Source organism: Sciurus vulgaris (genome assembly GCF_902686455.1).
Source record: "Sciurus vulgaris genome assembly, chromosome: 12".
NCBI classification, from domain to species: Eukaryota; Metazoa; Chordata; class Mammalia; order Rodentia; family Sciuridae; genus Sciurus; species Sciurus vulgaris.
This window is the reverse complement of record NC_136473.1, coordinates 84,904,809-84,930,562: the sequence shown is the minus strand read 5'-3', so window position 1 is coordinate 84,930,562 and position 25,754 is coordinate 84,904,809. Positions and strand designations below refer to the sequence as shown.

Below are 25,754 nucleotides of genomic sequence, written 5' to 3'. Positions count from 1 at the left end.
AAAATCATATTTGACAACTTCCCTTTTAAGACAAATTATTTTATGTAGATGTTAATTTTGGGGAATAGTTGGACATTACAGAAATGTGGTATTACATGGTTTGTGCTAACCTTAGGTATAGTATAATCAGAAGAAACCACATCTATTCTTAAAACCATGCTTTTTTTGTTGATAGTAGGTAGATTAAAGCAGGTGTTTTCTGACATACAAATTTTTGCATGTTAGACATCAGTTTTAAGAAATTTAACTTTAATTTTTAATTTTTTAAAAAGCATTTTAAGAAACAGAAGAGATTAATTCCTGAGAGAACTGTATGGAAGTACTTTGTTCAGCTCTGCAGTGCATTGGAACACATGCATTCTCGAAGAGTCATGCATAGAGGTAAAAATCATTAAAAACTTTTAATATTTTCATACAAATCATTGAACAATTTAATGTCTTCCACTGCATAGTATTATGCTTTCTCAGGTAATTTATTTCCAAGTTATAATTTAATTAGAATTATAAACCTGTACAGCCCACATTTTAAAATTGAAAAAAGTTTTTTGCTTGATTTTTTAGTATCTTACAGTTATGTTGACAAAGAAAAAGATGTGGGAGAATAGTTGAATAGGCTAAAGATTTTGTTTTTTCCTCTTCAATTAAACAGTATATATCAGTCAATTGGCAGGGCAGTGTTAAAGTTACATCGTTAAGTAACTGATCCATTGATTTTTGAAAACTTTAATGTCTCTAAGCACAATGTTGGTTTATCATTTAAAATTGGTATAAAAAGGACACTTTTGTGCTTTGAATTTCATAACAAGTATTTTGAAAATAGGAAACAAAATGTACTTTAATCTTCATTATGCTATATTGATCATTCTCAGAGGATTGAGAACTTTGAAATGTCAGGATATATCACACCGATTCAAAATAAAGTAATTGGTTTAAACTTTCATGTTCAAGATAAATTCTACCATGAAAATTATCCCTTTAAAATTCCTAAAGTTACATCATCTTTCACACTGTCCATTTATTCACAGATATAAAACCAGCGAATGTGTTCATTACAGCCACTGGAGTGGTAAAACTTGGAGATCTTGGGCTTGGTCGATTTTTCAGCTCCAAAACCACAGCTGCACATTCTTTAGGTAAGAGACAATATAATTTCATTCCGTTGCTTTTGTTTTTTTTTTTTTTTTTTCACAGTTAAAAAATGACAGAAGTACCAATTTTGTGCCAGCTTTTATGTTCTTATTAGAACTTTAAAAAAATCATCAGGTCCTGAGCAGATACCAACTCTCTATTAGATATGGTTCTTTTTGCATGACAGGTGGATACTTCTGTTAACTTGACCTCAGGCAGGCACTGAATTAAAAAATGCTGATAAACCTGATTTTTACTGTTACCTTAGAGCATTCCTTATAGTAGTAAAATAATGTGATGAATAAACTATGTTGGAAGAGGATTTTACCTGACCATTCAAACATACTCCATGTGATAATTTGTAAATTTACAACATGATTGTGATTACAGCAGTCGGGGAAAACCTAAACAGGGTCTGTGGCAAATGAGGAAAATATTCCCTTAGATTGTAAAGTGGATGAAATATATGTACTTTATTCATTCTAGAGTTAACAGTTAATATAGAAGTGTCCTTTGTACCTAAAATAGAACCGAATGTAATTCTAACACATTAACAATGAAGAGAAAGTTGTGGAGTTTAGAAACAATAGTGATTCCTGGGAAGAAATATTTTTTTTGAGCAACTTGAAGTGACAGATTCCCTTAAGACTCTTCAAATCATATTTTCTCTTTGTAAATACAAGGCACAGATAAAATGATGAAATGATGGCAAAAAATAAGTTGGGTTTAATTTAATGGAGCCCATCTTTGTTATGTAATTTTATCGAAAGTCTTTTTTAAAAAAACTTTAAAATGGCCTGGTAAGTAACCGATGACTTGCACAAAAAAGCAAAGTAGTGAAGTGAGCTGACTAAAGATTTTCTGGCCTTGTTACTAAGGTTCTATGTGGCCTTGAATCTGTCATTTTTCTATATCTTGAACAGTATCTGGCACATAAATAGGCACCTAGTCAACAGTTATTGTGCAAATTTTAATTTTGTCAAGTTCTTTGAGGAAATATAATTTCACACTAATGCCATTTCATTTTATATTTATGTACTATGTCTTCTGTATTTGAAAATTGCATATCAAATTCCATAAGAAATGAATTTTACATTTTCATAAAGATTTGTTTGGGAAGCTATAATTTTTGCAATATAAATAGTAGAGAATTTCTGTGAAGAAAATCTTGGACTGTTCCAAGCTAGTGCCATTTATTACTGGTAAAGATAACGTTTCACTTGGTTCTTTACCTGATTGAAATGTCAGAAATGCAAGGTTATAAGTATGCATAAACACAATTGCACATGCACACCCATGAGTATTGTTTAAATACTGTTTTGCAGACTGAGTGTGCTGTAATCATCTATAACCTTAAGGATGCAGCATATTATGTGAATACTAGATCTAAACCATTCTGGAAATCAAGTTCTTAGGCCTGACTGACATTGCCTCTTGCAAAAGTTCTAAAAAGGATTTGCAAACATGCATTTCCAAATTAGATGATGTGCTAGTTCAAATTATTTGACATAGAGAGTAAGATTAGATTTAATAATTCATTAACAAATCAACTCAGGGTCCTGTAATTATATAAGACACCCGAAGTATATCCAGTGAATAAAAAGAATGTTTCTTTTGATGGGTGAATAACTGGTAAACTTCTTTCACAAGTCTTTGTAGTTTTGCATATCATGAGGGGAAAAAATCTTTAAAATGACAGTTTTATTCCTGCTTTTATTCTCTGCAAAGTGAAGATTTTGGTGGTTTGAAATGAAAGTCCACTAAGCAAAGTGCATTGAATGCCAAGAATTTAAGTTTGAACTCCAGATTGCTAAAGTTCAAAAGGTTTTATTGGGTCCAAAGAACCCAACATTAAAAGTTCTATTTAAAGGGTCAAGAAAACTTCTCTACTAGAGAATTTGAATAAAATCACAAGGAAAGCCTGACATATTTATTTTTGACAAGGTAGCCCTAATTTTCATGTTTAGCCTCCCATGTTATTATTTTAATAGCAGATTTAAGTTAGGTTCTTAGAGCCATTAAAATAGTTGAAAATGTGCCCACCTATACAGATTAATTTTGCTTATAAAAAGTGATGTTTTATTGTCTGTTGGATCTTATCTGATTTTACTGAGTATAAAATCTGAAGGGCATGATTTTCCATAAACCAGGTCTAAATTTTAATGCAAATAAGATGCAGTTCATGAAGAAAAATCTGAGTTTTAATTTAAAGGAAGCCTATCTTCAAGCCAAATTTCATTTACCTTTTTAAAAGATGTTTCCAGGAATTTTAAAATGTCAGGATACAAGTTTAGTATTTTGTAGTTTATACATTTATAATTTTCCCCAAAATATTTTCTTCAAAAATTCGATACCGTTTTACCTTATTTTGATCCTTCAGTAGGAATATGCACTTCCAGAATATTTTGTATTTTTTGTTTTTCAGTTGTCTATTTTTCATCTTATTTCATTCTATGATAAATCAACATGTAATAAACTGTTTTGCCATATGTTCTATAGCCAATAAGCTTGTATAGTGGCCACATTACCAGTTTTCAGAACCAATTCTGAAAAATATGAACATAGTATTGATTCCTTGAATGCAAGATTAAATTACAAATACTAAATCTGATGTTGCTGGATGTTCAAACCATGTTCAGGTCCTGAAAATTAGGAGAGAGGAAAGGAAACACCTCAGGGGACTCTCTTATTATGCCCACTACCACCATACACATTGTCTCACATCTCTACTTTCCATCCTACTTTGTTAATTCATAAATATGAAGTAATTGGGGAGTAGGAAAATACTGTTTTTTCCTTTAAGTCCAATCTGTGTATTTTCATGGATTATCTTCCTCTAAGTCATCTGATTATGTTACTTTTACCTGAATCTTTGGATGGTTCTGTTGCCTCATGAATATCATACAAAGTCAAGGACTCTCTAGAGTTGGGTGTCCCCTAACTTTCCACTCATTGACTTTGCCTCCTTTCCTTATCAGATGCCAGCCCATGTTTTTTCATTGTTTTGAACATGAAATGCTGCTGCTTGATGTTCAGGAAAGAATGGAGAATACCTGGATTTGTGCGTTTATTGCGTTGTAGGTCCTTCCTCAGTCAAGCCATTAACTTTTCTAAAATTTGGTTTCTGAATTTATAAAAATAGAAATGTGGGGATAACCATTCTTGTTTGTCCCTTAACTCCTATTAAATCCCTAACCAATTAAGTTGCTTCTGTAAAGTTGACAATGGTGATGTAGAAAGGGGAGGAGTTCTCCATGAACAATTCATTGTGTTAAAATAATTGATTCATTCAAAAAATAGCTTTCACACCAATGCAGATGCTAGTCTAGGGACAAGGAACACAGCCATAGCAAAATAAATCTTTGTCTTCAGGTAATTTACCTTGTGGTGGTAAGAAATAAATGAATGGCATTATGTGTTGGCAATATGTAAGAGAAGGACTAGGAGGACTACTGTAGAAGGGGCAAGGGGGCACTGGCCTCTCTGAGGTGATGTTTGAACTGAGATTCAGAGGATGCAAAAGATGCAGCTATAAATAGGACCCAGCAAATGTCTCAGACTGACTAAAGAAAATTTCCTACAAGGGTTGGATACAGACAGTAAGCTTTGCCTGCTGTAGGTTTGCTGGAGAAGATGCAGAAAGGGGCCAGATTCAGGAGGAACTTACTGGATTCCTAGCAAAATGGCAAGCTTTTGCAAGGTTGTGATGTAAAGAACACTGCAATCTGGGTTGAAGACAGCCACCATGGACTTCATCAGCTTCAAGCTAAGCATACCTGATATTGTCTACTATTTCAGGTTCTTGTGTCCTCAGACTCTGCACTTTCCTTCTGAGTGTCTCTCACTACATACCCAGAACTGAAGCCTGTACAGCAAAGTTTATCACTGCTCTAACCTATGATATAGACAGTTTTTTGTTCCCTACTCCCTCCCCCATGGACTTAATGTTTAGACTTCCATTTGGTGTTTTTGTATTGATTTGGGCGGAATACTGTACATATACCTATGAATTTTACCTTCTTTGGTTTCATATTGTTAAACTTAGAAAACTTGTTATCTGTATCTACAACCTTAAAATTAATAAAGACACAGCTCTCCCTCGAGTCCAGCTTTCTGATAGTCTAGATCAGTAGCTTTCAAAATGTTTGAGGATCACTCCTTATATTGTGACACTTTGGAAAATAATCATGTATAACTGAGGCAGAAGTTTCATACAACGGTGTTTTTCCATTACAATTGCAGTACATTCTGGTAGCGTCTATTCCATTTTACTGTAATTAATACTGGTTGCAACACACTAAATTGATTTTACAACTCTTTAATAGGTTGCATGGCCTGCAATTTGGAAGTCATTTGTCTAGTTTTCAGTGTTTTCATGCTATTTCATTTACTTAAAATCTGAGTGTCATTTTAGACATTCTCCTGATGTGCTATTGAGTTGGTTCAGGTGGTCAAACATAAATTAGTCATTTATAGTGTTCCCTGTGCTTCTGCAGGTGCATAGTTTGCAAGTCATTGATCCCCATGATCCTTACAGATACATGTGAATTAGGCACATGAGTCTTACCATTCTAGAGTGGAGGGAATGAAACAGGCCAACGGGCTACGTAACTGGAAGATGGCTTCCCCTCCCACACATTTTCCCATTGTGTCAGTACCTTACAATATTTTCTCCTGCTCTGTTTTCTAAATTTGTTATTTAATTTGTGGTTACCTTATTCTGCTTTGTTGCACTGGTTTGGAGCCTACATATAAAAGCACAGATTGCTCTCTTGTTCTTTCAAAGTTCAGAAATAGGAAATAGTCCTGTAGATATTGAAATCTATATTTATGACCATTCTACCAGCAACTTTAGCTAATATTTCCAAAGTGACTCTTCTAAATGGAAAATTAAAACTTCACTAAACCTGTCAAATACAGTAATCTAAACTCTTATATAAGAGCTAGAATATATTTTTCTTGCATTTCTTTACATACTTTGAAGTCTCCTTTCAGCAAATATATCTAACCTATAGGCAACTTGCTATGAAATTAATTATTTTCATCTTTAAATATTTAAACACAGAACAATTTTTATATAATGCACATATACATTATGATTTCTAGTCAAATCATATCAAACTACTCATATTTCTGATAATAATGACCCAGAGGAATCCTCTGTTGCTACTAAATATCAATAACAATGAAAAAAATATATAGCATTTTATGATTTCAAGTAAGTTTTAAAGCCCATTTATCTTCATTTATCTTCTATAATGGGTAGAATGGATGATACAGATTAGGAACTCAGATCACTGTCTTTAGTACTACACCTGATCCTCCATTCCCACTCCCAGCCTACCCCAAGAACTCCAGATCCTTAGCCTGTTGTAATGTTTTTCCTTGAGACTTAATCTTTTAACATGCTGTATAATTTAATTATACTTAGCATTTATTGGCTCTCTCCTAAATAAAATGTAAAATTCATGATAAAAATCATGGTTTTGGTTCCCTGAGATGTTCCAGATACTTAGAAGACAGCATTGTACGTAGTAGAAGCTCAATAAATATTAAATGAACAGGGTTTTAGAGACAGGCTACACAAAAATGGTGAATTTAATGTATTAATATGTTAGATCATTACAAAAAGAAATAACAAAAACTAATCCTCTGTTGTTTAGCACTAAAGCACATTATGTCTCTTGCCACCCAGTGTCAGCTGTGGGCCCCTGTTAGTCGTTAGGACAGCTGCCCTTCCTCAATGTGGTGACTTTGCATATCAAGCAGCTTCAGTCTTGTGTTACCTTCATATCAACATACATTTTTGTGATCCCAAGAGAAGAGAGCATGGAGAATCACTGACTCTTAACTAGATCTTTGTGCTTGAATGTAACACACATTACTTCCATTCACATTTTATTTCCAAAATAAGCTTCATGGCAGTGGTGGTCTCCTTGGGGCAGGGAAATCTCTGTGTCCAGAAAGAGAACCAGAAACAATGAATTGACCATGTGCCTGTGATAAAGGAAAAATACCTCATTTAGTTCTCTGCTTAATGTTTGTATTCTTATTTTTGTGACATTTGTAGCTATTGCAACCAAAGGGGAATTAACTCTTAATGGGAATGAGCTAATAGAGAGCCATATGCAGTCTTACAGAATTTATCTTTCCAAATTGGGAAAGTCTGAATAGAGATTATTTTTAAAGCTAGAATGACATTCACCAGTGTTCATCCCTGGTGACTTTTTTCTGGATTAGTGTATCTACAGTTGTCCCTTATAAGGATCTTTTTTTGGTCAATTTAAACATAATAAACATTTGCTTTTCAGGCTTCAAATATTAACTCTCCACTAACTGCTACATAGCATATTAATCATTTTCTATGCTACATCTCTAATTTAAGCCTTCAAGGTAGGTGTGATTCTGTAGTTTAGAGCTATATCAGTTAGAGACCAATTTATTTAAATTGTAAAAGACTGTAATTATTGCCCTTAAACATTATTTACCATATTTTTCTTCCTAACATGAGTGCATTAGCTTTGCCACCCCTTCCCCACCTGTACCACACCCCCCAAATAAAAAAATGGGAAACTAATAAACATACTCCATCCCAAAATGATGCAGTGAGCTCTTGAAGGTCAAACATTTTTTGAACCATATAACTTTTTTTTTTTTTTCTGTATCTACACAGTGACTAGTGTGCTTCTCATTTTGGAATATATCCTCAGTACATGAATTGAATGTCCCATTCTCGCATACATTGCATGAATCATGAACACATTAGTATTCATTTTCTATTGCTGCCTTAAGTTACCAAAAATTTAGTGACTTAAAAGTCCAACATGGCGCACATTGAGCTAAACTGAAGATATCCACAGGACTCCCATCTATTTAGGTTGGTGGCAGAATTCAGTTCTTTAGTGTTAAGATCCCTGTTTCCTTACTGGCTGTCAGGTCCATTCTCAGCTTTAAGGATGCCTCTATTCCTTGGTTCTGGGCTCCCTTCCTCCTCCATTTTCAAAGCCAGCGAGGGCAAGTAAAGTCGCATCTCCCCTGTCCCTTCTGTGGTATTTCTGACCAGGCACCAGGGAGAATCTATTTTAAGGTCCATAGCCTTACCTCTGCAAAGTCCCTTTTGCCATGTACCATAACAAACAAGTGTAACACGCAGGGGCAAAGATCACAGATTTCTGCCTATCACACTACTGTAATGGGCTTGACATCTCAGAAGTCATGTGTCCAAAAGCCAGATTACATGAAATTGTTTGAAAGTCAGATTTATAATGGAAGGTTACATCCTTGAAATGTCGTGTTTTTTGAACAGGTGCTTTGGCATTTTAAAAAATTGCAAAAGTTAAGTGATGGGGACTTCTCACTTTGGTATTAGTCATGCTTCTCAGTGGAATTTAGGAGGGGAGAAAAATTTCAATAAAGCGTAATTAGGAAAATTAATCTGTTACAAAAATCTACTCCAAAGTTATCTACAATTGGGGTAGTTATCTGCTATTTAAGAATATCTATTTGCACCAAAATTGGATTTAATACACACATGGAAGTGTTTCCCTGTCTACTTGCTCTAGTGAAAGAAAAACAGTTGAGAGTGTTTTATTGCAGCATTTTTGCTCTCTAAATGTCTCCCAGAAGAGGAAAGATGGAGAATTGTAGAATTTTTCACATGTGCATATGTGAATTTAGTTGTGTAGTATATCCCAAAAATGGAATAGATTTTTTAATTAAAATGCTGATATTGATCCTTGTGGTAAACAAATACTTGAAACTGCTTGAGGGGAAATTATGTTGTTCTTGGTGTTGCTTTTGTTATAGAATTGCTTGAGCTCCTGTTTGCTTTTCACAATGAGACAAATAGTTCTCCGATTTCACGATATTGCCAGCAGAGTAAATGCGTGGCCATCATTTAAGCTAGATACCAGAAATTTTCACACTGGAGTCTCTTGAGTTTATGATTCATGTTTCCCACACTATTTCCAAGTGTGATACATCCTCTGATTTCAACCTGGAAAATTATTGTTTTTGAACCAGGCATTAAAACAGTTTCATTTTTTGGTGCCAGGTGCCACCTGTGGTCACATTCTTGTTTTTCACACACCTTTCCCTAGCACCTCCCTATGAGTCTTTGGCTTATACCCTGCATTGTCCAAGGTGGCATGGAGCCATCAAGGCAGCATATGTTCAATTAGTACTAAAGGTTGCTCTCACTGATTTATTTTTAACTTTCAGTTCTTTCTTGACTTTAGAACTTCTTTCTGGAGCAATTATCTAATTTTAAACTGTGCACATTTAACCACTCAAGCCACAATAGCAAGTATTTAAGACAATAAGAGTAACTGAAGAGTTGCATAATTTTCACATGTAGTCCATTTCACTTAGTCCTTTGTTTCTGGCTTTTCATGTAAGCATACTATAACTTTTAGACAGTTTATCTGCTTCTTAATTTGAAAAGATAGTTTTTCAGTCATATTTCAGAGTGGTTGGATCTAATGACATAACTATCTACTTAAATACAGAACTACCTGGGTTCGAATTCTAGGTCCACACATTACCAATTTTGTGGTAATCTTTGGTGACTGCCTTGTTCTTCCTTTCTAAAACAAAATGATAGTAAGCATGTCATATGCCTACCTTGTAATAGTCCCTGTTTGCTGAACTGTAGCCCCCACGAGATCAAGGATGTATCTGGTTTACTTCCAAGCACCTAGAACAGGATATGCTATGCAGTAGGGTCTTGTAAACATTTGTTAAAATTCACAAAGATAATACATGTATTTAATTGAGTGCCTGGAGCAGAGTAACAATAATAAAATGTGGTGAGGTGTTTAAACATTACTAAAGCTCTTAAGTGTTATCAGTTATGCTTAAAAGATGACCGATTTTTTAAATGTCTTTGCAGAAGAAATATTGATCTACCACTCAACCATTCCATATTGACTTCAGATAATAATCCTTACAATGAAATAAATTTAGTCTCTCCATTCAGTCTGCCAACATAATTTCTGGACTGACTCATGAGAATGAAGGAAAAAAATGGAAATTCCCATTCTCTGAAGTTGTTTCTGTTGAACTGAGGTATAAGGTAGCTTGTTTCCTTTTAGTTTTTCTAAGAAAGAATGTTCAAAGTTTCCTTCAGTTCACTCTAATTTTTAGAGAAAGAAACCATATTTCTAGACTAGTTTTGCTTGTTTATACTGCCTGGCTTAAAATACTCATTGACCTGGCCTAAAAGCATATTTTTCTTTTCCATTTCATATTGTATGAGGGTTTGTAGAGATTTTAAAAGACTACAAAGTGTTTCAACATACACTGAACTTTTGGGTTTGTAGAATTTTAGAAAAAGGATCTCAGATCATCTCATCTTGCACATCACCTTATCTTACAGATGAGGAAAGTAAATAGAGAAGTTAAACTGCCATAACAGCTAGTGGCAAAGGTTAGATGTAAAAGATTTCCTGACACTTGACCTGTTTTCTGTCATCCCCCATTTGTTTAAAAAAAGTAGCAACCAAAATTTAACCACATGTAAGAATTCTTCAGTTCTATTTTTTCTCATTCAAGTCTTTGCAAAGATTACAGTGTTAAATTTTTAGCTTAACTCTTAAAAAAATTTTTTGTATACAACCTGTTCTGATGAAATAAATGAAGGTTGTCTAGTCTGATCTTCCATAATAGCAGCATGTTTCCAGAACTTCTGGAAACTGGTCTTTATTCAGAATTTGAAAATTTGTTTATGAAGTATATGTCACGTAAAACTTTTCATAACTAGAATAGTCCATTAATGTAATGAAAATGTTCTGTACGTTTGAATGACCACTGTAGTATATTTTAATGTAATAATATAGATTTAAAAAGTCAGCATTTTCAGTTGTCAGCAATTTTCTCCTAATGTCAAGCCTTTCCTAGTTTTTTATGATGTTATCCATTTCTTATTTGCTTTTATTCATGTCAGGAGGTTAAAATGGCATAAGTACCTGTTATGGCAAAATGTATTCTCATTTTACCACAATCGTAAATTCTTGAAAGTGGATTAATGTATCCTACAGCCTTCAAGCTCCTCAATACATAGTAATTTGCATGATTGTTTTAATGTCTAATCATATCACTGCACAACTCTTCTTGTATAGCTGTTTTAAAAGAAGCCACAACATTCTAGAGGCAACAGTAATCACACACAGCTGTCATGGGGTTTTAGGAAATAATTTTATCTTCATTAAATTTGAAATGTTAAAAACATATCATTGCATTTAAAAATATTGTAAATTTTTCTGAGCACTTAAACTTTTAGGCCCCTCTTCTAGATCAAGAGGGGTAAGGACGAATCAGGCTGCGGCATGATGAGGCTGAACCTCTTTGCTCAGTGTGTCTCAGCAGATGAGCTGAGGAACACATTAGGAGCATGCCAGGGGGAGACAGTAGAACCTTCCTTTTAGGCCTGTTTTCAGTTAATTATGAATTTGCCCAATTATTAATAATACAGAATACAAACAAACTCATCTTATTACAGTGACTTTTGGAAATGTGTCGATGAAGGAGGTGAGTAGACTGTTCAGCTTTACTTTTTAATATATATTCAGGATGTGTAACATTGAAAAATAAACCATACATATACAGTATGAAATGCTCATTATAATAAAATGTTCATCATGAAGAATCAGTGACTAAGCTTAAAAATTGCAGTGCTGAGTATGTAACTTTATAATGACCTCCAGCAGATCACTAGGAAAGGCTTTTTTGTTCGTCAGAATTTTCTACATTTTAAATTTCATTTAGTGGCATTCCTAATCCTTCTTTTTCTCTGCTCCCTTCACTTGTGGGTCGTCATTGGAGTTCAGTTTGTGTTGCGGTTAAGGTGTTATGCTGGGGCTAATCTCTGTAAAATGCTAGCATTTGTTCTTCTTTTTCCCTATCATCAATCTTTCACACTCATATCAAACCCCTAATGCATCAGCAGGTTTCCCAGAGCTACTGGTTAAAATTACCTTTGCTTTTGGTAAACTCTGAACCTTCAAGCCTCAGTGTTTTCAGCTGCCCCCTGTGGATTCTGTGAAGCCTCTCTGCACATTCCTCACTGCCAGTCACTTGCTTTATGTCCTGAAACCAGGAGCCTGTGCAGAGCCCGTTTATTATTCCAGCTGTACCTACCATCCTTCCTTAAATGGAGAGAGTATGTAAATATTTCCAGTAATTGCTGTTGTTTTTGCAAACTACAGGTGAAAGTGGTTAGGACTCCCAAAGCTAGATCGCTTGTGTATCTTTTACACAACACTTTGCACCTAGCTCTTCCTAAAAGTTTCCACGTTTTCCTGACACTACTAAAACTGGCAGATGCACTTGTCTGCAAGGAAAATGCTACGATGAAATTAAAATTTCCAATATGATTAGTTTCATATTTAAAATTTTTATCTTCATGTTTGCATATTCTTTGTCAGTGCTTCCCTTTCATAAAGCTTCCCTTTCATCCATTGAGTAGTACTGCCTTTTACGAATAAAATTGGATTCCATTATAGATAGGATTTTGTGGATAATTGGTTCATGTTTTCACTTTAAGCACAGTATAACATATAATATGACTATTAGGTTTAACTGCATTCTGTGAGAAAACCGACTCCTACCTTGAGGATAGTACTTTTGTTTAGTGTGACTTCTTATTGTCTGATTAGGAGGCACATAGTTCAGTACCCAGACTTAGTCTTATTCAGATTTACAGTACATACCTGTGGAGCTCTTGAAAATGAGAAAATGGCATTCTCCTTTTTCTATTACAGTAGCAGCATATTTACCAGAGCCAGGAGCTCCTAAAAAATAAGATCTCTAAACATTGGTCTCAAACTTTGATTTTTCTCTGACAAAAAGCCTTAGGCTAATGATGGATGGTGAAATTGCAGCCTAAATTTAGAATTAAATATATTCATTTTGAAAGTCACTTAGTTTTTACTGTTCAAAATATTTTAAAACAATTAACTTTAGCATTTTCCAAAATAGCCATATAAAAGAAAAATGTATTAGCACTTAAAAATAAAAACCGTTTAGAGTGTCCTGTCTCTTAAAAAGTCTCCTTAGTAGCAGGAACTCACTTTTTCAGAGATGGCATTGCCTTTCACATGTTATTATATAACCCTTTGATGTACAAAAGTCACCTATATTCTTTTTAAATTGGGAGTAATGAAGGCATCAAGTGGTAACAGGACATTTGTTACATCAGTTACAGAACTGTGTTCTCAGGGATGCTTCTCTAAAAGTATTTATTTATATACATTCTTCTAAGTTGTCATACAATGCTATTTGGTTTAAAATATTTATCATGTTTAACTATTTGGGAGATGCAAGCCCTATTTCAAAAAAATAAATAAATGAAGCTCAATGTGAATCACTTAGGTAGGTTTTCCTGACTTCTCCCTGGATTGATCAAAAAGGAGTTTAAAATACCACACCCTTTTATGTTGTGAACATTAGTCTCCTGTTTATTGTGGGGGTTTGAAGGGGAAATTTTAAAAGTTTCGGGTTCTCAAGAATTTTTTGATCCTAATTTTTAGGTGACACATTTTTTAATCTAAAATTTGTAATTTCTCACCACAGCTGTGCCTTCATGTGTATACTTGTTTTGTTTGGCTTGTTTTTTAGTGGGCACACCTTATTACATGTCTCCTGAGAGAATACATGAAAATGGATACAACTTCAAATCTGACATCTGGTCTCTTGGCTGTCTACTGTATGAGGTAAGTAGTGTTGATAAATTCCATATATTGGTGCATTTTTACTTTATTTCCCTAACAGTTGTCAATTTTTCTGGATGTTTAAGAATTGGCTTTTAAGCTATGAAGAATTCACTGGGTTAATAACTGGTTTTATATGGAATGATATAGTCTCACATTTACTTCCTGTTTTTAAATCATTTTAATGAAAATGTAGAAATATTAATGTATGTTAACACTTTCTGCACATCTTATAAAAATATATATTTGAGCATCAATGAAAAAACTTGGCTAGGGCAGTATAGGAAAGATTAAATGGATTTAAAATACAAATGTGTACAAACATCCTTATCAATGTTTAGTTTTACATTTACATAGGTATGATTCAGCTTTAAAGATAACTCTTCTAGCTTATCACTTAATTTCCATGAGTAACAATTTGTGTTACTAAAGCTCAGGAAATACTCTTCAGTTCTTACCAGAGGAAGATGGAATCTCGTAGGTCAGTCCTCTAGAAATAACTGCAATACAATACGGATTCATAAAGAAAGCATGTTGGACACTATTTTATACCCTTGTTATAGACAATGTGTTATAAAAAGTTTCTTGAGCTAGTGGCTTCTATAATCTTAATCGAATGGCAAGAATAGATAAAATTTTTAGGAACTTTGATTCAATCTATATTTAAGTCAGTTTAACTAAGGTGGACAAACAATAGAGACTCGTTTTCATATCAATAAGGAAATCTAGAGTAGATGGATAAAAACCAATGTATTTCTTACCGTTTTGTACCTCTTATCCTACTTTAAATGAATATATGATGAGGTCTCTATTTTAATTGTACCAACATTGGAGCTTTTTCAAAAAATATGTTATGCTTTATTATTTTACTAATTACTGACACCAGTTTCCTTAAGGAACCTGAAATTATGTTTTTCCTGCTAAAGTGATTAATGATTGTTTGAAAGTCAAAGAACTATAAAATGTTCTTGAAATCAATATTTATGAAGAATTATGTATTTAATGATATCAAATGTTTCCATGTATGCACATGATTACAAGAGATTTTTGCTCACCATATTATAATCTGCTAATAATGTGGTGCAATGTTAAGAAGAACTGGCTTAACAATCTGTTACTATAAAAAAAAAAAGTCAATTTGTATATTTAAAATTTGTTCAGGTAAATCATAGATTCCTTCAGGCCATAGTCTATTATCAAAGCAACATTTTCCCTTTAAATCCCTAAAAGTAAATAGCAAATCAGATTTCAATAATGAGATCAAATTGAGCAATGGAAAAAATGTTCAGCTGAGGTAATGTATTTTTAGGGGAAGTCTGCATAAAGCTTTTAGTGCTGGCAAAGTCATGTTAAAACTGAAATAGTTTTCACATTCTAAATTTGCCTTTGAAAGGCAGTGTCCCATTTTTTATGTCTAAAGTGATCACCAAAATAAAAATTTATTTCTGTGAATACTCATGATTCATCAGTTATACATGTTGTGAATTATTTCAAGTTATTTATCATGTTAACATTAATTTCTGTCTTAATTCATTTTCTCAATTCCTCCATGTAAGACGAATTTTTTCTAAAGATTTGTTTTATCACCTTACGTTTGAATGTAATGGTAATGAATTAAAATGTAATCAGCATTTTACCTTTAAACTTGGCCATAACATCACACGGATCATAAAAATATTGTTTCCCACTAAGAAATTACTATTAACAATGGAGAAATAGAAAGGCTTTTTTGAAAATGTATTTTAAACTTAAAAAATTAGACTTTCAAATATTCCTGAAACCTTAAAAAAAAAAAAAACTAGCAGTAGAGTTTTAATTGATATGCAACAAAGTAGACTTTACTAATTAAAATCAAGATGCTGTGCTTTTGCTACACGGACCTTTACATGGAAAAGTAGGTTTTACACATTTCCTTTATTGTTCAGCGCAGCAATTGCATCCTTACAGGGTTGTAGGTTGGTGGCTTACAGTTCAAAAAAAAAGAGAGCTGCCACCAGCCCCGAAGACAGACAGTGGGCTTTCGTCCCTCCGACACCCCCAGAATACTAATCAGGAAAGTCAGACCCTGGAGGTCAGGGAGCAAGTCAATCATTCTAGCGATCGTCTCAGTGTGGAGGATCAAATTAGCCTGAAAAATTCAGCTGCTGGGAGGAGAGGGCGAGCAGCTGTCAGGGGCAGCATCGAGATGCACTAATGAACCAGATGAATAGTGCAAAAGCTTGAAAATAAAAACAGGACAGTTGACATTTTTCATCTGTCAAAGCAGGAGATGCATGAAAATATACTATTCCTGTTTAACTCCTTAGGGGACATTCAGATTTTTTTTTAACACACTGCAGTATTGAGACAAAAGTACTATAATGAACTCCTAGCATATGATAATGAATATATGTACATTTACTTAAGGTTTTACAAACGTGGAGACTATAGTTTATTTAGTGTACTTTTAAGGTAGCATTTTTAATGTTCTATTTGATTATGTGTCCTTGCAACTTAAAAAACTCCATAATTATTGTTGTAGTTCCTCTAAAAATCTCCTCTTGGGTGGAATGTTTACTTGTTTAGGGGCATTCAAAACATCTTCTACTTTTTCTCATCGTGCGGAGAAACTCCTCCTAAGGTTGTTCTGTGTAGGTGTGTATAAAATGTAGGTAAGGTAAAAATTGAGCTGCTCTCTAGGCCCGATTTCCAGACCTGTCTGTCCCCTCCTGGCTGAGGCTCTGAAGGAGTTAAAGCCCTGTCTGGAGCACAGAAGACAGATGAGAGCCATTTTCAGCTTGTCCTGTCCCCACTGACGCTCACTGAGTAGCACAGCATGGACCAGCGTGTTTCACACACACTCTGCCTGTCTGGGGAATGTACACATTGTCCTTCCAAAATCAAACTTATTAGCACATGTAGAAAAGGGTGACTGACTTTGGGGCAGCCTGGCACTCCGTGTTGTATTCTTGCTGCCGCGGTTCAAAGATTTAGAAGGTTTTCAACAGGATGAGAACATTTTAAATTGAATTTTTAGTTTGTAACCCTGCTTACCACAGTACTTGCTTGCACTTTAAATGTCAAGTTACAACCCTGTCTTAAAATAAATTTAAATTCAATAATGTCTTTTTTCAAGTTACTCATCCTCTGGGTTGTGGTTTTCTGCATAAAAATCTCATTTGGATGCCTGAAAGTGCACCTGTGACTTGCAGGTTTTGAATATATTTAGTGGTTTTGAGACGTTAAGTTCTAATTCGTTGTAAACTATTTGGGGATTAGTTATGTTCTAATTAAGACTTTTTCCTCAAAATAACCTTTTCCTACAGGACATAGTAGGCCACATAAAATGCTTTGCATCCTCCTCCCTGACCATTGCTAGGTTATATTAACTTGAGTTTTATGTTTGTTGTACTTTAATCATTACAAGCTATACTGTGTGATACCCATTGTCATGAGATACACTAGCTTTGATGGTGTTATATGTTAATATTGCTGTGCGTACACAGGCAAATATGCTAACCATTTTAGGTGTTTTAAATGTTACCAAAATACACCAAAATTTGAAGATTTTTAGCACTTAAATCTCAGAAAGGGATATTCATAAATATCTAAATGACTATATAATTTGATTTAGTTTTCTACCCCAGTGTAAAAATCACCTTGAAAGTTACCATGTAACTGTATCAGTTTCATTGCGAGCATTTTTCAGATGGCGGCGTTACAGAGTCCTTTCTATGGTGACAAAATGAATTTGTACTCACTGTGTAAGAAGATAGAGCAGTGTGACTACCCACCTCTTCCTTCAGATCACTATTCAGAGGAAGTAAGTTATTTCCAGTTCATGTGTTTCTTTCATTATCATTTTGCTAATGTTTGTACTTTATTAGGAACGTGACTACCCAGAAAATATAATTGAATAGTATAGGTGGCAGAAGTGGTAGTTTTCATTCTCTTGGAGACTTGCTGTTTAAAGAGTTGACTCTGCGATTCTTAATGGGGTATGGAACACAACATAGCTTGTAGTATAAAATTGGCCACTTCCTAGGTGTGAGGAGGATAGTAGCTGGATCTACAGTGGACTGAACACACACAGAAGGGCAGAATTAGTGCTCAGACCCAAGTTTAGTAATTGGCATGTCTGATGGCCCCTCCTAATTGGCTAACTCCTCTTTCCGACCAAACAATTAAAACCTAGTAGAACTTTCCACATAGTCATGCCACATTTTCCCAAAACTGAATTTTGCATCTCTTAGCTACCTGGTTCAGAGTTAAGCTTTACCCTGCCTCCTTTGACAATACCTGTCCTATCACTACCTTTCCTCTATAGTCTGGGGAGGTGTTTTGAGGTTAGTGTAATAGACATGCCAAAAATTATTTTGGGGAGGATTGAAAGTATTTGAAGCTTTTACCTTGCTTGTGTTGGTAACCCCTTGAAATGAATTGTGTTGGCTTGATCCAACATCATTTTTCATTGAACAAAGTGTGTCCCATTGTAGCCTAATACATTAGGATTGCACCAGTATTTAAGCTGCAAAATCGCAGTGTCTCAGGTCAACTAAAGCTTGTTCACATAGGTTCTTTTTGGACTGCTCATCGGGGACCTACCCAGAGAAAGTACTGTCTTGTGTTAGGATAGGACATCTCACCTCATGAGCAGCAAATTTTTTGCCCCAGGAAAATGGAAAGGAGCAAAGGAAAAATATAGAACAATTATAATGCTCACTTACTAGGTAATTGTCAATCTTTCTATTCTGAAATGAACAGCATTCTTAGTATTATGTAAGGAAATTTGAGTCCATGTAGCTTGAATAATAAATCTCTAAAGATTTTTTTTTTTTTTCTGAATGTAAGCTTTTGGGTTCCAGGAATGTAATAAGTACATTTTCTAATAGTCTTGGCACTGATAATCAGTGATGCCTAGTTTTTTGTTTTATGGCATTGGTATTCAGGTAATTAGAATAAACTCTTACAAAGCAGTGATAATTTAGAAGTATTACCTTTATTTGATGCTAATGCTCTTATGTTAGCCATTTTTAATTACTATTTTGGGTATAGAATATAAATATGGCATTTCACAAAACCAACTTTAGAACTATAGGCCTAGAAATACAGTAGGGTGTGAACAATAATGCAAAATGATAGCAAGAATGTCAGGGGCCTTTCTTTGTTGTGTCATTCATGCTGTCTTCTTTTTTCCATGAAGCACATGAATATTTCACATATCTGCATCCTCATCCCCTATTCTTCTTGACTAATTTTCAGACTGTCTGAATTTGCATTTCACATGGTAGCTGATTAGGAGATGCCGAGTGCAGCAGTGAAGCCTCAGCAGGCGGTTACCATGGTGACCTTCAGCAGGATTTTAATGATGATACCACTAGTGGTTCGTTGAAGTCGGCCTGCCTGCAGGGCTACTTCACTGCAGCTAAGTGTGAAGTTGGATATGCGGATTCTCAGCCAAGGGGCAAATATCAAAGTCTGGCCCAGATAGAAGGTCTTAGAGTTGGGAAAGGAAAATAGATTCCACTTTTTACTCCACTCTATATAGTTACCAGTTTTCAAAAAGAACTATAAAGCAAAACATGTGGTGTACTTTCCAAAAAAGACTGGGATTCCTCATATTAGTAAAGTCTGTTGTCATGCCCTGATGAAATAGAAAGTGATATCTAGGTAAACATGGAAGAATTCTTTCTAAAGAAATAAGTATGAAAAATATGCAGACTATATGTAACAACGTTACTTTAATCTGATCAGTTATGTAGAAGAGTTCTCAGAACAAGAGCTTTGAAATGCAGATGTGCTAATAAATATTTTCTCTTCTTAAGTAGGAACTCAATTTGTAAAATAATTATTCGGAATTTCATGGTAGCAACAAAAAAACCTGATCAGATTTGGGGCTGCCTTAATGATATCTTAAATATTTCCTCACAGAGTATGCTCTTTGGATATTTTAAAAATCCAAATCACCTTTTGTTAGTATGGCAAAATATAGGAGCTGGTGAAAAGTGAAATACGAAGGTTTTCAACAACAAACTTTTAAGTAAAAGACAAGTTCATTGTCAATTTTGTGGCACAAATGATAAAACTGTTGGAAAAAAATATATAAGCAAATTTACAAAATATGCATAAGTTTACCATATTTACTTATCCATTGCTAAGATTTTAAGATTCCTGTCCAAGAAAGATTTGAAGGATATATTTCATAATAATACCAGCTATATCAGTCTTCAGACTCGATTGATAGGAATCCCAAGGAACTCTACAAGGTTTCTAAACAGAGTTCTTCTAAATGGAATGGCTGTTAAAAAAGCATGCAATTTTTTAACATTTCTGTTGTGATATTCTGAAACACAGGTGCTATTAAGCATTAAAATAAATGAGTATTCTTCAGGAAAATAAGTCTCACATCTTTCCTTTTGAATTACTAGTTTTTGTATGCATCCAGTTAGGGTTTCTAGATTTATATACTTCAGTTTACACAACACAAATGGTATTAGGAAATGTATATTTGGTGGCTTACTGAAATGTTTTTGCTTATTTTTTTCCAATAACAATCTCATTCATGTATCAGTGGGGAATTACTATACTTAACAGAAATCTTCGGTTGAAAGCATAGCCTTCCCTTAGATATGTGTCAATTTATATTAGTGGTGATAGTAAACATTTGCCATGTATAAGGAATTCAGTAGACTGATTGTAATCTGACTGGGACTTAGCTCTCAAGATTAAATGATTCCGAGACACTCTTCTTTGACTTTACCAGTGCAAGTTCTGTTGGAAGCTCCATGAATTTTCATGTTTTTTACAGATGCCATTTTCTCTTTCTGAAGAGCTTCCTGATCTTTACCAAGTGAATTCCTTCTCTTTAAGACATAGTGTAGCTTAGTCATCATCTCCTGTATGGTTTTCCTTGGGCCCTTTCTCTCTCCCTTGGCACTCACGTATGGTGGTTGCTTCTTGTCAATCTTCTGCTCCTGAGGAGCAGTGACTCTCCTTATTTATATATCTCTAGGAACTGATGATTTTAAAAGGTTTGATGATTGACTCATTGATGAATAGATGAGATTAAAGGAATAAACTTAACAGAATCCATGACCTACCTACTCACTGATGAACAAATGAGAGAAACTTCTCCAAAGAATTATCTAGTAAGGTAGACAATTACTCCTAAAATAGGACAGAAGATGTGAGTTTTCTTTCATTGATATTACTCCCTATGTAGTTTTGATTCTTGTATGTAAGTAGCAACATTTCTGAAATAAGAAGCTGTTTTCCTTCAGTTTTAGTATTTCTTTGGGAGACACTGGAATATTCAAATTATGTGTTTAGTAAATATCACGAGACTGTAAAAAATTTGAATATTGATATTGGTATTTTGGAAAATAAGTGAAAGTTTAAGATTTTCTTTAAAATCTGAGCATTCATATCAGAGTATATAGAACCAAATTCTTGTTTATTAAAAACTCAGATTAGATGCAAAGGCTGAATAGAATTATGCCTCAGTAGTTGCTTTTAGATTGTTCATTTTAGGTTTGAACAGATAGGTTTGGAAGGAAGTTCTAAAAGGAACAAGATTGCAGGTGAAAGTATAAGAGGTAGAAGTGGGAAGATTTGGTGTTGGTTAGAAAAAGTAGAGGAAGCAAATATTAAATTGAAGACTTAAAAATTGAGTGTGAAAGAAATGTAACCCCTATAAAACATTGGAAAGATGGTCAAACCTATTCAATAAAGTGTACCATGTTGCAACAGTGCTTTCTGAGCTGAACCAATTGCTATGGCTGATGTTTATATTTTTGAAATCTTGCTAGTTTAGCAAAGCTGTTTTTTATAAGTGAAGAAACCAAATATGATTTGGGATCAGATTAGCCAGGTGATCAGTTATATTGGTGTCTTTCATTTTACATTAAATGACTCTTTTATAACTTTAAACCTTTAGCTCACAGCTAGAAAGTATTAAATCAATTAATGGAACTATCTCAAATATGAAAATTGAAACATTAACTTGAAAGATTGTATTCTAAGAACTAGCAGAAAATGAACAAAGCTACTTTGCTTTAGCCCTCAGTTTTCTTTCTTTCTTCCTGTCTTTCTTTCTTTCTGGCCTTTCCTGAAATAGTTTAGCAGTGCAACCTAACAGTGTGTTCTCTGTTACTTTTCTCAAATGTGTAAGAATTTGCAGCATCATTTTCTTTGTTCTTGAGAAAAAAGTCTTGATTTTCCAGAGTATTTAAAACTTAATACAAGCTGTAAAATGTGTTTTTCCTAGGCCTGATTATATATGAATATTTTAAATTAGTGAACCAAATTATTTCAGATACTTATTGGAGAATAAGTATCTCTGTGACTTTCATAAATGCTGATTTTTTTTAAACTTCTAAAATCACCTTTTTCTTTAATCCATTTAACAACTTTTGTTAAATGGCCTTATTTCCATTTCACATCTGAGAAAGTAGAGATTTAGACAATGTTGAGAGTGAAAACTAGAGTCCAGGGGCTCCTCTCCCTGCCACCACCTACAACAGGAGCACACAAGACAGCAAGTACTCAGCTGCTTATGGCTGTGCATTTCATGATTTCTGAGACTTATCACTTCTTTCATTTTCTCTTCTCTGTTTTCACCCCTTCACTGTATTTAACTGAAATCTCCCTCACTAGAAGGGTGCCATGTTGGAGGGTAGAAATACAGTCAAGTATTTACTCAGAATACTCCTCTAGCCTTGATAACTCAGGGCCCACATAACATTGAAAGGAGGAATTGTGGAAGGTAAAAATTTTGCATATTAGTAAGTCTACTATATACATCTCAAGATAGCAGATGTATCAATAATGTGCTAAGCAAAAAGTGTCATTGGTCATACTACTTATACTTTCCCCAATGGTCATCATTAAGGAAAATAAAATTATAACTGATTTTTAACCTAACATTAATAATTCCTCATTTTTAAAATTCAGGATATGTTGACGATTTTTAAGAAAGCTGAGTCAATGAACAAAAAACATGACCTTTGTTTTGGCTCACAAAAAAAAGCTGCTTTATGTAAATAAGAAAGAAAACAAGATCAAAGTGTCAGATTATTTTTGCATGTCTTAAAGTTTATAAAACTTGTTCATTAGAGCAATCTGAATATTTCTCTTTTATAGTTGCCTGACTCAGATTTTAATAGAACTTTATCAAGTCCCCAGAGCTGTTGTTAGAAATTTACCTGTGTTACTTAAATTGGTGTTGACAATTCTAATATCTGGTTCTAAGAATATTTAAGGACATTATGTGACACAAATAATATTCGAAGGTAAATCAGTTTGAATTTCTATGGTCCCTATAAGTATATAGTCAAATGCCAAGTGGTGAGAATGTTTTACTTTAAAATGTAGAGATACATTAAAATCATACCATTTATCAAAACTAGCATTCTTAAGTTTGATATTCTTGGGTGTAATTATCAATTGGCTACCTTACTGAAAGTTGCCATGTGAGACTAGATCCTTAAGCTTTGAACATTGCATTATTTTAAAAACATATTTAAGCAGCCTCTTTGTTCACCTATGCTTCTGAAGTAACACCCAGAGACTTGCTCCTTGAAGACATAAATCCAAAATCATGCCCTATATTTCACATATCCTATGGGATACTAAAAGACCATGTAACTTTCTGTAAGACTTTCCGTTTTTAAAAGGCACTGAATGATCCTCAGTTGTGAAATATAGACATTACAGTACCTTATATCTATGTTACTCTTTGTTTCCCTCTGCCCCCAAGTCAATCACTAGTGACAGTGGTATACAAGTTGGATACGCCTCATCATTTTGTATAAATATATTTAAAGCTCCAAAATATAGTGTACTTTAATGTATTAGGCCCACTTTGGGGTCCTAAAATGTGTCCTTGGGTAGATGGAAATTGGGTATATCTGGGAGGCTGATATAACATAATTGGTCTCAGAGGGATTAAGATAGGGGTGAAAAAGAAACAGTACAAATAGCACTAGACTTTATTATTCTATTGAGAATTGTGTTAGTGACCTAAAGCTATAATGCACAAAGAGCCCTATTGTTATTACCTGTACGTGACTGAACTTGATCTGTAATTGGGTTATCACCCTGACAACAATGAATGTTACACTCTTTTTAATAGTTCTGGTTTCAACCTATTCGCTTTGATATTTCTCTGGAAATACATAGATCAAAATTGTTAGTATTCCTACTTCATAAAATTAATTTCTATATGGCTTATGACTTTGTAATCCTTTAGAAATGGTATGGAGAATTTATTTTATTCTTAGTTTATATGCTTTTGCACATTTAAATGCTTCTATGTTGCTTTTTAAAAATTTTTATCCAATGTTTTAAAGGCTTTTGCATATTAGACCCTTTATTTTTAACAAAGCAACAGTACATATTTTACACACAAGTAGAAAATAATGCAAGCTAAATAGTATTTTATATCTACTGATCATGGATTTCTAAAATTTAAAATAGAAAGTTACCTTCCTCAATTCCAGCATATAATTTTTATTTGAGCAAATGGTTGCCTCTGTTAGAAATAGAAGCCTGACAAAGAACAGGATTATCTTGACATTTTTGTTAATAATGTAACACTTAGAATCATTGGCAAAGTATTGAACAACTGTTAAAAATTTTTAAATTAACTTCCTTCAGAGGTCTACAGGAAGTTTTAAAATTATAGAACTAAGTCAACTTTTATATCAGGTCACTCACTGTTTTTTGTTGTTTTTGCAGTAATGGGCACAAAACTCATGTTTCCTGAATTCTAGGCAGGTGTGCTATCGTTGGGTAACACCCCCAGCCACTTCTTTGTGAATTTATGATTTGGAATGAGGAAACTATTCAAGTTAAAACTCAAGTAAATTTTGTTTGGAGGAAGTTACTGCCACTTTTGATGAACAAGTTGGAGATACCAAATTGTCACTCTGGTCACAATATCTATCTGAACATGTTTGTGTCATCATTTAAGAGCATCCCATAAGATAAAGTAGGTCCACATCTCATGAGTGTTTAAGCCATAGACAAAATTTATTGGTTTGTGATTTGATCCAAATAGAATTGTGAAATATGAAGGCAAATTCATTAATTTTAGAAACCAGAGTAACTTGTGTTAGAGCTGGCAGTCCTTTGTTTGGAAGGTCACCTCACCTTTATGGAGAGGTGGACATTAGGAAACCTGCAGATTGTTAAACTTCCAGAGGAATGTTCTTACTTACAGTTATTTGAAAATCTAGGCTCTGAAGCTAGGTTGCTCTGTTCAAATCAGGCCCCGTCCCTTTCTGCTTTTGTGAACTTTGGAAGGTTAGTATTCTGTAAAGTTTTATGTAATAGTAATGCCCACTCCAGACAGTTATGAAGAACGAATACGTTTAATCATGTAAACATGCACAGACTGGTTCATAAATATCAACTTTGAGCAAATAGTTCTCTTTGCTCTATCAGCATGTATTTGAAGTTCCAGCATTATCTGATAGAATATAAAGAGTAGCCTTTTGATTTGACAATGTTCAGAGGACTGTATTACCACTGTTCCACTGGAGTTTAAAAAAAACCTATGTGATTCTATGGAGTATCTAAATCAAAGAAACAGCCTCTGATGTGTCCACCAGCTGCAAAAAGAGCCCCCTAAGAAACTAAATGTATCAACCTGTTATGTGTATTTAACAGCTCCTGCACAACTATGGAACAAGATGTACCCCATTTGTGTACAATGAATCAAAATGCAGTCTGTAAAGAAATTAAAAAAAAAAAAAATCTAGTACTATCTGGCAAAGCTCAAGGTTTTGGTTTTCCTTTAGTTTTCAACTCTACCAATATTCTTCCTAGTTTCTGGTGTGTAGATAATTATTTTATCTTCCTATTCATTATGGAAAGAGTACAGTTAACTACCATCTAATAATATATAATTTTGGGGTACATTATAAAACAAAGATGTCA

The 25,754-nt window shown here is 34.0% G+C and overlaps 1 protein-coding gene across 4 annotated transcripts in view; it reads left to right on the top strand.

The window, feature by feature from the left end:
- The window catches only part of NEK7 (NIMA related kinase 7), a 143,912-nt gene that overhangs the window by 109,683 nt on the left and 8,475 nt on the right, over positions 1-25,754 (top strand). For 3 of the 4 annotated variants that reach the window (XM_079107473.1, XM_079107472.1, XM_079107474.1), the window contains exons 6-9: positions 273-381; positions 1,026-1,133; positions 13,744-13,838; positions 17,524-17,637. In XM_079107473.1, coding sequence (XP_078963599.1) covers positions 273-381; positions 1,026-1,133; positions 13,744-13,838; positions 17,524-17,637 — 426 coding nt within the window. The remainder of the gene's footprint in view (positions 1-272; positions 382-1,025; positions 1,134-13,743; positions 13,839-17,523; positions 17,638-25,754) is intronic. The other variant, XM_079107475.1, reaches the window with a different exon arrangement.